Here is a 13,095-nt window from a genome sequence, read left to right as displayed (position 1 = left end):
ACACAACATAGCAACTGCCAAACTCCCAAACCTTCAAATCAGAGAATATTTTAATGTAACGTCCTTTCCCTACGTCTCAAATCCAAATTATATAACCCAATATTTTAATAATTCAAAAAAGAAACAAATACGAACTAAATATTTAAAACTCCCCATTCCTCCTAAAGCCAAGGAAGTTCACTTTAAGACCTTTTCAGGTATTTACCCTTCCAAGGAATTATTAAGAAAACGGTTTGGAATTCCTGAAAATTGTTGTTCTTTTTGTCATGTGGAGATTGAAACAACTGAGCATCTTTTCTTTGAATGTTTTTATTCTGATGTCTTTTGGAATAGCTTACATTATTGGCTTTTCCCCAAGATTCCACTTTTAGCAGACTTTTCTATTAAGGATATCATTTTTGGGTTTATTTTAGAAAACAAGAACACAGAACTTATTCTGAATGTTGTAATTATTTTGGGTAAATTCTATATACATAAATGCCGTTTCCTTAAAATCAAACCATTTTTTTCTACATTTCATAAAGAACTCTGTAAACTTCATGGAAAACAAACTTGCTATGGAACTTCAAAGTATCATATGTAAATTACAGCTTCTTGATAGCCCCCTAAGTTAAGATTAATTGCAATGTCTATGTAACCCCCCCCCCTTTTTTTTTCAATTTATTTTTTATTTTATTTTAATGTCTTGTATTTATTTTATTTTATTTTTCTGTATTATTGGTAAAAAAAAAAATATATATTGTCTTTATTCTGCAAAAAAAAAAAAAAAAAAAAAAAAAGTTTCGCTGCTTCCCTCTGATGTGAGCTCCGCTTGACAAAATCTCTGTTCTGGTTGGTCAGCAGCACCGACGTTACGGCCAATCAGATGGGAGGATGAAGGATCATACCATTGTGAGTAAACTGAGAGGGGGTTCTGAGAAGTGGAGCACCGCCGGTGTGGGTACCGGATGTTCTCGGGTTACCGGATGTGGGGGTGTTACCAAGATGGCGGAATAAGCGGTTACTTTTTTTTGGGCTCCGACGCTTTACCTGAAATAATAACTCTTTCTATATGACAAGTTCAACCAAAGCTAAAGAAAATACCAGCAAAGAACTCTCAAACCGATTCAGCTTGAAAGAGGTTTGTTTACCACTGTTTTCGTTATATTTTTCAAACTTCGACGTGAAGAAATGGCTAACACTAGCAAAGACCATGAGTACCATCTAGTGGCTTCAGGACAGACGTGCAGCGAGGGAGAAGCTGAATGGATGGAGGAACAGGAAGACATCTCTCTCACAAGATCAAACGAGAGTCAACAGACACCACACACCGGTAAAAAGCCCAAACCCTAAAAAGATTAAAAAGAATGCTCCACAAGAACGCAAGGAGGAAATATCCAACAGTGTCCTCTTTAACGCGATTCAAACCCTGACAACCAAGTTTGACACTCAAAGCGAATATCTGAAAGGATATGAGTTTCAACTGCAAGAGATCACAGATGCAGTTAAACAAGTTAAAGAATCTGTTGATGCAAATACAGCTGCTGTTAAAAGTGTTGTGGAAGATGTGAACCGCCTCAAACTGCAGATGGTGTCTATGCAAAAAGAAAATGCTTCTCTCCGTGAAATGTGTCTGGAACATGCAAGATATAAAAGAAGATGGTCTTTGCGACTTATTGGCCTTCCTGAGAAAGAAGGGGAAATCACACGAGATGAAACTCTCAAGATCCTTTCCAAAGTGATGTCGGTCAACGTTGAGGAACTACGAAACTCAGTGGACACAGTACATCGGCTGGGACAGAAAGGAAAAAATAACCAACCAAGACAAATTATCATCCAGTTTGGAATGAGAATTGTTCGAGACCAAGTCTGGAGAATCTCAAAAAATGCAAAAATCTGCAAAGATCTAAATGTTAGCTTCAAAGAAGACTTTTGCAAAGAAGACAGGGAGACTCGTCAGCGTCTTTGGCCGAGAGTGGAGGAGGCGAGGAAGAGAGGACTCAAGGCCTTTTTAAAGGACGGATACGCGGTCATCGGTGGTCATCAGGTCACTGCTTGAAACCAACACTCCTTCATCTAGACGGAATGGACAAAGACATCTTCCTGAAGAAGAAGAGAGAAAATAAATCCAAAGCTGGTATGTTATTGTGTTGAATGTTATTACAGCTTTGAGAAAACCGATTAGAAAAATGTGAAATTGCATTATAGCCCTTTATGGAGTTAATTGCTTTCTAGCTATTCTTTATGGTTCTTTCTTTGTTATCTTTAAATGTTCGTGGTTTTAAGAATGTAACAAAGCGCAAGGCAATTTTTCTTTACTGTAAGGCACAAGTTAACGTGAACTGTTTTTTCTTTCAAGAGACACACAGTAGTGAAGAAGATTTTGATTTTTGGAAATCTCAGTGGGGCAGTGGAAACATTTATTTATCTCATGGAAGTCCTCGTTCAGCAGGAGTGGCAATTTTCTTACATAATTTTGATGGTAAAATTGTTGATCATAAAAGTGACACAGAAGGTCATTAGCTAATGGTTAACATTGAGGTGGACGACACTAAATATATTCTTGTTAACATTTATGGTTTCAATAATAGGACAAAAAATCAGAAATTCCTTACAAATATAAATCACAAGATAATCAACTGGAAACAGATGTATGCAACTGACAAGGTTATTGTTGCAGGTGATTTTAACGTAGTACCAGATGAAAACCAAGACAGATATCCAACTCAACACAAGTCTCCTCATTTCAATAAAATTATTTCTGAATTTTCTAACTCTCTCGACCTTATCGACATTCAATACACCTGGAATAACTCTCAACACTCTCAACGCTCAAGGATAGATTACTGGTTAGTAACAAGTAATCTAACATCTTCAACCTTGAATTGTAATATCTCCCACTCTCCTCTCACTGACCACTGTGCTGCTATCACTTTGGCTCTTTCCCCTGAAAAAAATCAACCAAAAAATGGAACATCCCACTGGAAATTCAATAATAGCCTTTTAAATAACAAAAACTTTTGTAAAAAAATCAAATCACTTATTCCTGAAATAAAAGAAATACAATACCTGTCTCCTATTAATAGATGGGAGTGGTTGAAATTTAATATTAGAAAAATTGCAATTGTAGAAGGAAAAATTTTGGCTAGAAAAAAAAGACAAGAACAGACTGAAATAATTTCAAAATGAAACACTTTGTGTAATTTAACTCAACTGAGTGAGGAAAATGTCATTGAAATTAACAAATTGCAATCTAATTTAGATGAACTCTATACCGAAAAAGCCAAAGGAGCATTTATTCGTTCAAAGGCAAAGTGGATGGAAGATGGAGAAAAAAATTCAACTTACTTTTTTAACTTGGAAAAAAGTAGACAAAGGAAAAAAACAATCACTAAGTTACAGATAGAAAACTCTCTAGTAGACGATCAAAACAATATTAAGGACTATATCACCAACTTCTATAAAAATCTTTACACTACTCAATATTCAAATCAAAACACACTTTTATTTGAAAGGTTAATCTATGATAAAGTCCCTAAAATAGACAAGACATTTAGAGATCTCATGGAATCTGAACTTACTATAGATGAGCTTGATAAAGCTGTTTCCCAGATGGCCAGTGGTAAATCACCTGGACCTGATGGAATTACAGCTGAGTTCTACAAACACTTTTGGACTGACATCAGAGAAATGTTGTTTGAGGCATTCAATGAATGTATCGACGAACAGATGTTGTCACCTACAATGAAAAGAGGCATTATTTCCATTTTACCCAAACCAGGCAAAGATGTGTTATTAATTGATAATTGGAGACCAATCACACTTCTTTGTTGTGACTATAAAATACTAGCACATATCTATGCTAACAGACTGAAATCAGGAATATCTCAGATCATAGACGAATCACAATCAGCATTTTTTAAGGGGAGACATATTCACCACCACACTTGCTTAATCTTAGATATATTAGATTACAATCAAATTATTCCTCAGGAAAGTATTATCCTTTTTTTGGATTTTTTTAAGGCCTTCGACTCATTAGAACACGCCTTTTTGTTTAATGCCTTGAAAACCTTTGGCTTTGAATCAAAATTTTGTAACATAATTAAAATGTTCTACAAAGACATAAGTAGCAACATTGCACTCAACCGAGGTTTCTCAAACAGTTTTCCTGTTAATAGAGGTGTTCGCCAAGGATGTCCAATTAGCCCGCTGTTGTTCATAATTTCAGCGGAATTACTAGCCATCTTTCTTAAATATTCTCCAGATTTTGAGGGTATTAACATTTTAGACAGGGAATTTAAAATTAGTCAATTTGCTGATGACACAGCTTTATTTTTAAAGAATAAAAATATGGTACCTGTTGTTATCAATAAAATACTTTTTTTTTCAAGAGCATCTGGCCTTACCCTAAATCTCAAAAAATGTGAAATCTTACCTATACATACCTGCAATCAAAGTATTATTGAAAACATACCTGTAAAAAGTGAAGTGAAATATCTTGGTCTAATAATAACAAAAAATAGTAATGATAGAGAAAGTGTAAATATCACTCCCAGACTAAAAACAATACAGAAAACTTTAAATCAATGGTTGGGACGTGGCCTATCAATATTTGGCCGCATTCTATTATCCAAAGCGGAAGGTTTTTCAAGACTTGTGTATCCCTGTCACTCATTATATACATCCCCAAAGAACATCAAGTTGTCTAATTCTATTCTCTTTAAATTTATTTGGAAAAATAAGACTCACTATATACGAAAATCACAATTGGTCAGAGATTATAAAAATGGCGGCTTAAAAGCTTTAGATGTTGAATCACAGATTGTGGCTTTTAGAATGAAATGGTTAAAAGGCTGTATTTCCCAGCCTCATTCTATGTGGTATCATATCCCAAACAAACTCTTCGGTAAGGTCGGGGGACTGGAGTTTTTGCTGAAGTGTGATTATAATATTTCAAAAGTACCAATAAAACTATCAAACTTTTACAAACAAGCCTTAGAATTTGGGAAAATGCCAACAACTCCCACAACTTTTCCCCCCACAACACTGTTTTATGGAACAACAGATTTATAACTGTGAACAACAAATCCTTGTTAATGTCTGAATGGTATGATAATGGTGTGTATTTTGTCCATGACTTGATGCATACTGATGGAAGGCTGTTATCATACTATGAGTTTGTAACCAAATACAAGATTAAGGATTCTAGTAACTGTTGTAACAAAGTCTGTAAAGCAATTCCCATACCTCTACTTAATCTCATTCAAAACATACTACAATACAATGAAATCAAACCACAACTTTCGGAGCTGAAAATTAATAATATTCCCCTAAAAGATAAAAAATGCAACAATAAATTAATAACTCTAACCTTTAAACAATTAATTTTCTGCAACTTTAGTATAAACAATAGATGCGATTTAGAAACCACCCTGATGAACAACTCTTTTACTTTATACACAAAGTACCCACTTCCTCCTAAAATGAAAGAAACGCATTTTAAAATAATATCTAAAATTTACCCTGTTGGAGATTTTTTACATAAAAGATTCAAATTTGAATCGGAACCATGCATATTCTGTTCATCTGAAACTGAAACATTAGAACATCTTTTTTACAGTTGCAACCAGGTTAAAATATTTTGGTCTGATATACACAATTGGTTGTCACTCAAAATTTTAAATATTCCCTTTTTTTCCTTATATGATGTTCTTTTCTATATGGAAAATCTGGACCCGGGAATATCTGATGTCATTAATGTTGTTATTATTTTATGCAAACATTTCATTCATTTGTGTAAATGGAAAAATACATGCCCTTTATTTAGTATTTTTTTGAATTATTTTTCTGATTATTATAAGTGTCTTAAATGCATTCCTAACAAAAACAAGAAAACTACAGTCATTTATCAAAATATATCAAAAGTATTATTATTTTGAATTGTTTTGGCCTTGCCTTTGCCTATTATTTCATTTTTGTTCCTTTTTCTTCCTATATGTGCATTTATAACGTTTGTTCACCCTAATTTGGTTTGTATATGAGCATCTATTAAAAAAAAAAAAAAAAAAAAGGCACACACATTGTTAAAAATATTACTATTTTTCGTTTTTTTCAGTCTTATATGTGTGTTTGATATTAACAATTGTTTATTGAGCAAGTAAGTGACTGTGAATGTCTGTAAATTGAAAAATGTACAATAAAGTTTGTTAAAAAAAAAAAAAAACCATTGACGATCAGTGGAGCGTGCTGGGTGGGAGTTCTCCGGAAGTCCACACCATTCATTGTAACACAAGAAACTTGTGACAACGAAATTTCCGGTGCTCTCCAGCTGCTTAAACAATAAAATAGATAATCTTCTAAAAAAGCAATAAAATTGAGTTTAACTGAAAATATACATATGTACAAAGCTACTTAACTATTCTAAATTGCATTATATTGCACTGGGAATTTTTAATATTGCACATTGGTTTCAGATATTGCACGAGTTACAGTTTTTGTGGGATTCACATTTATTTAGGAGGTTGACTGCTCTGGGAAAAAAACTGTTGTCTGATTGTCCAAATCAGATGGAATTTCATTAAAATATCTATGCCAATATCTCTACATGAACACGAAGAATGTCAAAACAGTTAACTCAATTATTTATACATTTATATGGAAAACATATTAGAAAATCTAAACTAATTAAATAATATAACTTGGGAGGTATGAAGACAATTGATGGTTCCCCTCACTGCGCCCCCCTGTGGAACAACAGAGTAATTACCACAAACCGGAAGACAATGTTTCATCAGAATTAGTTGGACCTCAAGATCAGTTTTATAAACAATATTCTTGATTTTAATGGAGAAATTCTTCAGTTAAGCAACTTCAAAATATGATGTTGAATGTTCAACCGATGGAATCCAGAAAACTTGCAGAGAAATTCAAACAGGTTTAATTCATTTAATAATAATAGTGTTGTCTTCCAATGGTCAAGTTAAACTACCAAACTTAATAAGTGAAACAAAACTTACTGGGAAAAGAAATTGGTGATGAGAAAATATTTAATCACCAATAAATGACAGAAATGTCTTAAATTGTGAGAAGTTTCCTCCTGAACCTCAGTTTGTTCTTGACGTGTTAACATACGTGTTTGTGAAAACATGCATGTTAATGTTTAACACCTGCATCTTTCATTACAGAAAGATTTTTTTAAAGCATCTTTTTATGGAATTTGATTCAAAAATAGTTTTTGTCTTGAGCCAAAACGTCTCTTGTCGTATTTCTGATTTCCTTGGTTCCATTTCTAGAACCTGCAGACATTTTTGTCAGTTTGACGACATTTCTTCTCTAAACTATCAGACAAATCAATCTGCTGCTGAAGAAAAGAGTCGACTGCTGCACTTTGATAATTAGAAGAAAAAAATGAACATTTTTCTGTTTTCTTCATTCTTTCATTTATTTATTTTTGACAGGTTGAAGTGAAATAAATTAAAGACAAAAGTTAACAGAGAACATATTTTAAAATATCACAGTGTTCCATTTCTTCTGCTTCACCAACAATGAATATTGTTTTAAATAATAAATATGGATGTTTGGACTCCTTCATCTTGGTCTGAATTACTGTAAACTTCAATCAAAATAGTGTTTTTAACAGTGAAGCATTTTCTGATGATGGAGGACACGGATAAAGAGAACTAGGCTCAAAACCGCATTTCTGATTTTTTATTTCAAAATGCTGTTAGTGTCGTAGAAAATATGTAGGACAGTCACAAGTTTTCTGCTCCATTCTGATGCATTCACCTCTAGACTAATAGATCCATGAAAGTCTGCTGCTCTGCAGAAACTATGTCCCAGAGAATGGCTCTTTGTTTTATTCTTATTTTGGCTCAAAATGAAAAAACTTACTATGAAAAACACCACTGGGGACATTTTGGAATAAGATCAGAAGATGATCGGGGGGCGCTTTAAAATCTTAAGGCAGAAAGTGATTTTAAACTGAAAAAGGTCCTGAAGTATTACAGTAACAGAATTGGTTTCCATGGCAACGGTCTCAGACTCCATAGAATAGAAATTCATGAATTTGAACCAAATCCACGTTTGAGTGTTTGATACTGAAGCAGCTTCAACAGAATCAGCAGTTGATCAGAATTTCTTTCAGCATAGATGACAGACGTCTGATGGCAGTTCTGCTGATGAACTCTGACACAAACCTGTAACCAGCAGGAGCAATACAGGCTTCCGTGTTTTGCTCAAAGGCACTTTGACACATGAACGGGCAAGACGGGAACCAAACCTACAACCTTCTGATCAGAGGTCGACCGCTCTACTTCAGCCTGCATCAGAGGTGGTCCTGCAGCCAGCAGGAGTCCTGGTTTGAAGCCGTTTGGACTCAGAGACAGACAGCAGATTCAAACCGACGTTCAGCTCGAGGAACCAATCAGAACCATCGAGAAGACTGTTGTTGTGATTTTGGGCTATACAAATAAAATTGAAAGGAATTGAACCTCAGTGTTGGGGCTGCAGTGGTTGGAGGGACAGACGTCTCCTCCTCAGCTGACATGTTAAATAAATGGGAACACAGAAATGTTTCTGTTGGATTCTAGTTTAACCAGATGGATCCTGAAGCTCCAGGAGGTTCGGAGAATCTTAATTGTTTGACTTGAAGCTTTTCTTTTGGAGGAACGCCTTAAGAACATCTAATTAATTAATGACTGAAATGAAATAATGAAGACCTTCTGAAAATCATTTTCCAGTCGTCTCCTAAAACCGTGTGGGTTCAAACTCTCAGCAGTTCGTCCTCTACGTCTGTTGAGTCCTTTTCTTTGATCTTCATCTCACAGGATGGACTTTTCACTTCATCATTTGGGCTCCAGGCTGTAAAAACAGAAACATTCATGAATATTTTCTACTTACTTTATGTTCTTCTATGCAGGTTTAGTCTCCACTACAGTCGTGACTCACGCCAGATTTTAACCGGAACGATGATGATGATGATGGTGATGAAGAACAAAGCCACAGGGGTGACCGCAAACCAATGATGGCGTTTACAAGCTGGAAGCCCATCGAGACGACTGTTGTTGTGAATTTGGGCTTTACAAATAAAATTGAAGAGAAAAATCATTTCAGTCACATACTAGAACAACGTTTCTGTTTAGTTACGATCCGTCTCACCTTCATCCTTCTGTTCCTCTGCAGTCGTGGTATTAACATATTTTCCTTCTTTGTTCTTCATCTCAGACTCTTTCACTGTTTTCAATCAGAAAACAATCATTCAGTCAGAAGCTGTGGGTCTAAATATTCATTTCTGATCAGTAACTTTTCCTGAAGGAGGACGGTTCTGAGATGACTCACCGTCCAGCGTCAGAGTCTGAGTCTTCTTCAGTTTGGGGACGGTTAACCGGTAAACGCCGCTGTCTGACCGGTTCACTGAAGAGATCTCCAGGATCACGATTCCTGAGATCAGACTGGTTTGGTTCACGAAAACTCGGTTCTTGTACGACTCAGACTGAGGCTCAAAGTTCTCTTTCCCGTCTCGGATGGAGAACACATATTTGTTGGAGTCGGTGAAATTCCCATCGACTCTCCGTAGGTCCAACGTTTGATTCTGCAGGTTGATGCCGCTAAAGTTGAACGGCAGATGAGCCGTTTCCCCCTCCTGTGCTTGGATGGTTGCAGCCACAGAGTCATGACTTCCTGCTGTGGAGACAGATCATTACAGATTAGTCCAACTGGACCCATGGAGGTTCTGGAGTCCAGACCAGATCAGGGGTCCTTCAGGATTCTCAGGAAGACACAGATTCTGGATTCAAGAAAACTTTGATAGTTAAACAAAGTGATGACGTTTCTCTTTATACATTCATGTGTCGAATGGAGATGAATCATTATTGCTGTTCGGACAAACGAAGCTTTAGGTAAACCGCCTTTAATCTGAAGAATTTGTTAGTTTTGATGCTTTTTCGTCGAGTAAACGTTGGGGGGGGGGGGGGGGGGGGGGCAACTGTGAACGGCGAGGGGGTTCCCTGAGCACTAAACAACACAATATAACACAAATAAAACTGAAGAACAAACACAATAAAGTCACGTCGGCATCTGCCTTCGATACGCGACGAAAGCGTCATCAAAGACATTTTTCATTAATTCTTTCGTGTTAAACTTTAAACTGAACGTCAACAAAGTTCCTGACGAAGCGGATTCGAACCGACATTTGAAAACTTACCGACAAAAATGCCGGACGTTATCAGTAAACCCCCAAAAAGCAAAGCCATACTTCAAAAAATATCAAACTAGTGTCTAAAAGGACCGACGACGGCGCCCGCGGATCGGGAATGGAGGAGTTGAACTTTCGCGGGATATATCAGTGACGTCATTGTTATGCAAGTGTTGTGGTGTCTTTTTGTATTGTGTTTGTTAAGGTTTTTATAAAAAATAAAAAACATAAAAAAGGACTATGTTAACACAGTCATTTTAAATAACCTTTTTGCTCAACTAAAATACTTAAAACATAAAAAATATATATATAAATAATCGGAGTGACGTCAGTTTCCGGTCAGCTGCGTGTGTTCGTTTAAAGGTTTCTACTCTGCCAAAGTCCCGATTGGCGGAAGAGATTTAGAAAATGCTCTAAAGTTTATATAAATGATTTAAAATTGTAATAGTGAGTGTTTGAATGATCAGCTAGTGTCTCCTTTAAAAAAAAAACTTTATTGTACAAAACGGAAGTACAATACAAAACACAGTTTTACAAAATAAAGTTCAATATGCCAGCCAGCGAAGCATCCATGTTCCATGTAATCTACATAAAAACATTCAATATTCTACAACTTTTATATAAACATACAGTTTTTTGATTAAGGCTTCTAGAAATGATACTGAGTGCCGACCAAAGCTGACCCACCGGTACAGTAGAATTTTATTGTCAAACCAATGTGGGGAAAATAAAGATTTGTTCTTGTAAAATATATAGTGGTTCCAAAAAAACGTTATGGGGAGAGAAATTGTGTTTGTATAAAAGTGTAGAGTATTATCAGCTAAACACACTTAGAAATGATATCAGATTTGTTGATCTAAATACGGTACAAGACACATTTTTTCATCCTCTTTTTTTTAAATAGGCAAATATATACAGTTTTACCGTTTATTTGAGTAAAAGGTAAAACTATAATAATGATATAATAACATTTAAATTATTATTCCTACTCAAGTAAGTATTGACCTACTGCCTAACAGATAAAATATTTTTAAAATAAATATAAACTACAATTCCCAGAACACCACCACTTTACATCTGAAAAGCTCAGTTCATTCAGTATTCTGCAGTGATCAGCACATATTCACGTTTAGGAATCTTTCTTTACAGGAAACAATAGTCAGAAGTTTAAGTTACTACTTTTCTTCTCCAAAAATCAAAGAAATAACTCAAAGCTTGAGAAAGCGCGCCATCTTCTGGCCATTTTCTGCAACTACAGTTAGAGTCCGCAGCGCTCTTTGTTTCTACATTCATCCATCTTAACATGGTATTGAACCTCCCTCCGTGTTTCACGGATGTCTTTTTAACTGATTAAAAACAACATTTTTTTTTCAGTCTAATGCGTCCTGCCGGAAGTCCCTCCAACGCATCGTGAGGGCAGCTGAGAGGATGCTCGGTGCCCCCCTCCCCTCCCTCACCAGCACTAACTGCACCGTCCACCAGTACACTGGTGCTGTAAAATAATGAGGAAAAATACAACAGTCACTCTATTTTCTCTACTCATTTCTTCTTTTTTTTTGAAATTGTAATCTGAACGTAAGGTTCCCTGTTGAGACTGAAGCTCGAGATAATCTGAATTTCAATTTGTATGTGTGTGAAATCATTATACAGATTGACTATAAAGTTTACTTTGACTTCATGGATCTCTTTGTCTACAAGTGGATGCATCAGAATGGAGCAGAGCAGGGAGACTGTGGTCCGCTGATTGTGGTTTGCATGTCTGTCTGCTGCTGATAATTCACCACTTTTTGAATAAAAAAATACTCAAAAACGCAGTTTTATGTTTGTCTTTTTCTTTATATACGTCTTCCATGGTGAGAAAAATGCTACTACAACATTGTACAGCACATAAAAAGAAAATTTTTCTTCAGCCAGAAAAATCTTTTGTTTAATTTTTTAATAATTACTGCAGGTCATCAGAGAGGAGCAACACTTCAACATCATCATCCCATCACTACAACTGTAGGTTGTAACCATTAATTCATATTTTGCATAAAAATATTTTAAAATAGGTGATAATTTTTTCGTTTACCTCGTATGTTCCACGTTTCTCGGTACTCCTCATGATGAAGCCTGTCGGTTTCTCACGAGCTCTTCTTCCGTTAGTAGCTGGGTCACGTGTTCCCTCAGCCCCTCCTCTCCACAATTTCGCTCCAACTCCGCGTGCTGCTATTGGCTGAACCAAAGCGGGAGTTTCAAACTTCGCGGCAAAAATCTTCACTCGGACAGTAAAGAGAAACAAGATGCCAGATTCATGGAAACGTCAAGATGTTGAAAAATGTTTAGAATAAAATAGTCCTGCATCAAAATGATTGTTTACTGTAATATTGAAACAATCCATGTTCAATCATGTTGGAGAACAAAAAGTGTAAATATGCATTTAAAATGCCCGTTTTTATTTATTATAATATAAATGTTTTAAATAACTATTTTTTCAGTGTGACATGTGCAGAATATGTGAAGCTGATGCTTTACAACCACGACTGAAAAGTTTCTCTCAAGAATATTTATATTATAAATGCCAGATAATTCCAAAAACGGAAAACACAAACCTAAGAGAGGTCAAGAAAAGAAATGAAGAAAGCGTTTTTATTTCAACTCATTACATGAAAAGTAATCATATTCAGATCATTATAAGTTCTGAGCAGAGTTGAAAACGTTTTCGAAGAGAATCCGTTTGTTTCGCTGCTTCCCTCTGATGTGAGCTCCGCTCGACAAACTCTCTGTTCTGGTTGGTCAGCAGCACCGACGTTACGGCCAATCAGATGCGAGGATGAAGGATCATACCATTATGTGTGAGCTGAGAGGGGGTTTTGAGAAGTGGAGCACCCGCCGCCTGGCTCTACGGTCCCCCTCCAAGTCAACTGTCTCATTAAACGATT

The 13,095-nt window shown here is 35.8% G+C and overlaps 1 protein-coding gene across 1 annotated transcript; it reads right to left on the bottom strand.

Annotated features, from left to right (window-relative positions):
- Window positions 1–6,923: 6,923 nt before the first annotated feature.
- Window positions 6,924–10,426, bottom strand: LOC101164867. Its single transcript, XM_011485604.3, has 5 exons — window positions 10,184–10,426; window positions 9,319–9,663; window positions 9,139–9,213; window positions 8,929–9,057; window positions 6,924–8,841 (listed from the first exon to the last, which is right to left on the bottom strand). Exons 1-5 carry the CDS (start codon window positions 10,230–10,232, stop codon window positions 8,744–8,746), a joined length of 696 nt encoding a protein of 231 aa, XP_011483906.1. The 5' UTR covers window positions 10,233–10,426; the 3' UTR covers window positions 6,924–8,743.
- Window positions 10,427–13,095: the final 2,669 nt, after the last annotated feature.

Source organism: Oryzias latipes, chromosome 1 (genome assembly GCF_002234675.1).
Source record: "Oryzias latipes chromosome 1, ASM223467v1".
NCBI classification, from domain to species: Eukaryota; Metazoa; Chordata; class Actinopteri; order Beloniformes; family Adrianichthyidae; genus Oryzias; species Oryzias latipes.
The sequence above is the reverse complement of the archived record's forward strand: the minus strand, read 5'-3'. Positions and strand labels throughout refer to the sequence as shown.

Bases quoted from the DNA above. Each gene is read 5' to 3' on its own strand.
- LOC101164867 (XM_011485604.3), bottom strand. From the start codon at position 10,232: ATGGCTTTGCTTTTTGGGGGTTTACTGATAACGTCCGGCATTTTTGTC. The intron at 9,664-10,183 runs GTAAGTTTTCAA...CTGTCTCCACAG, and splicing joins AACGTCCGGCATTTTTGTCG to CAGGAAGTCATGACTCTGTG. The intron at 9,058-9,138 runs GTGAGACGGATC...TTATTTGTAAAG, and splicing joins AGAGGAACAGAAGGATGAAG to CCCAAATTCACAACAACAGT.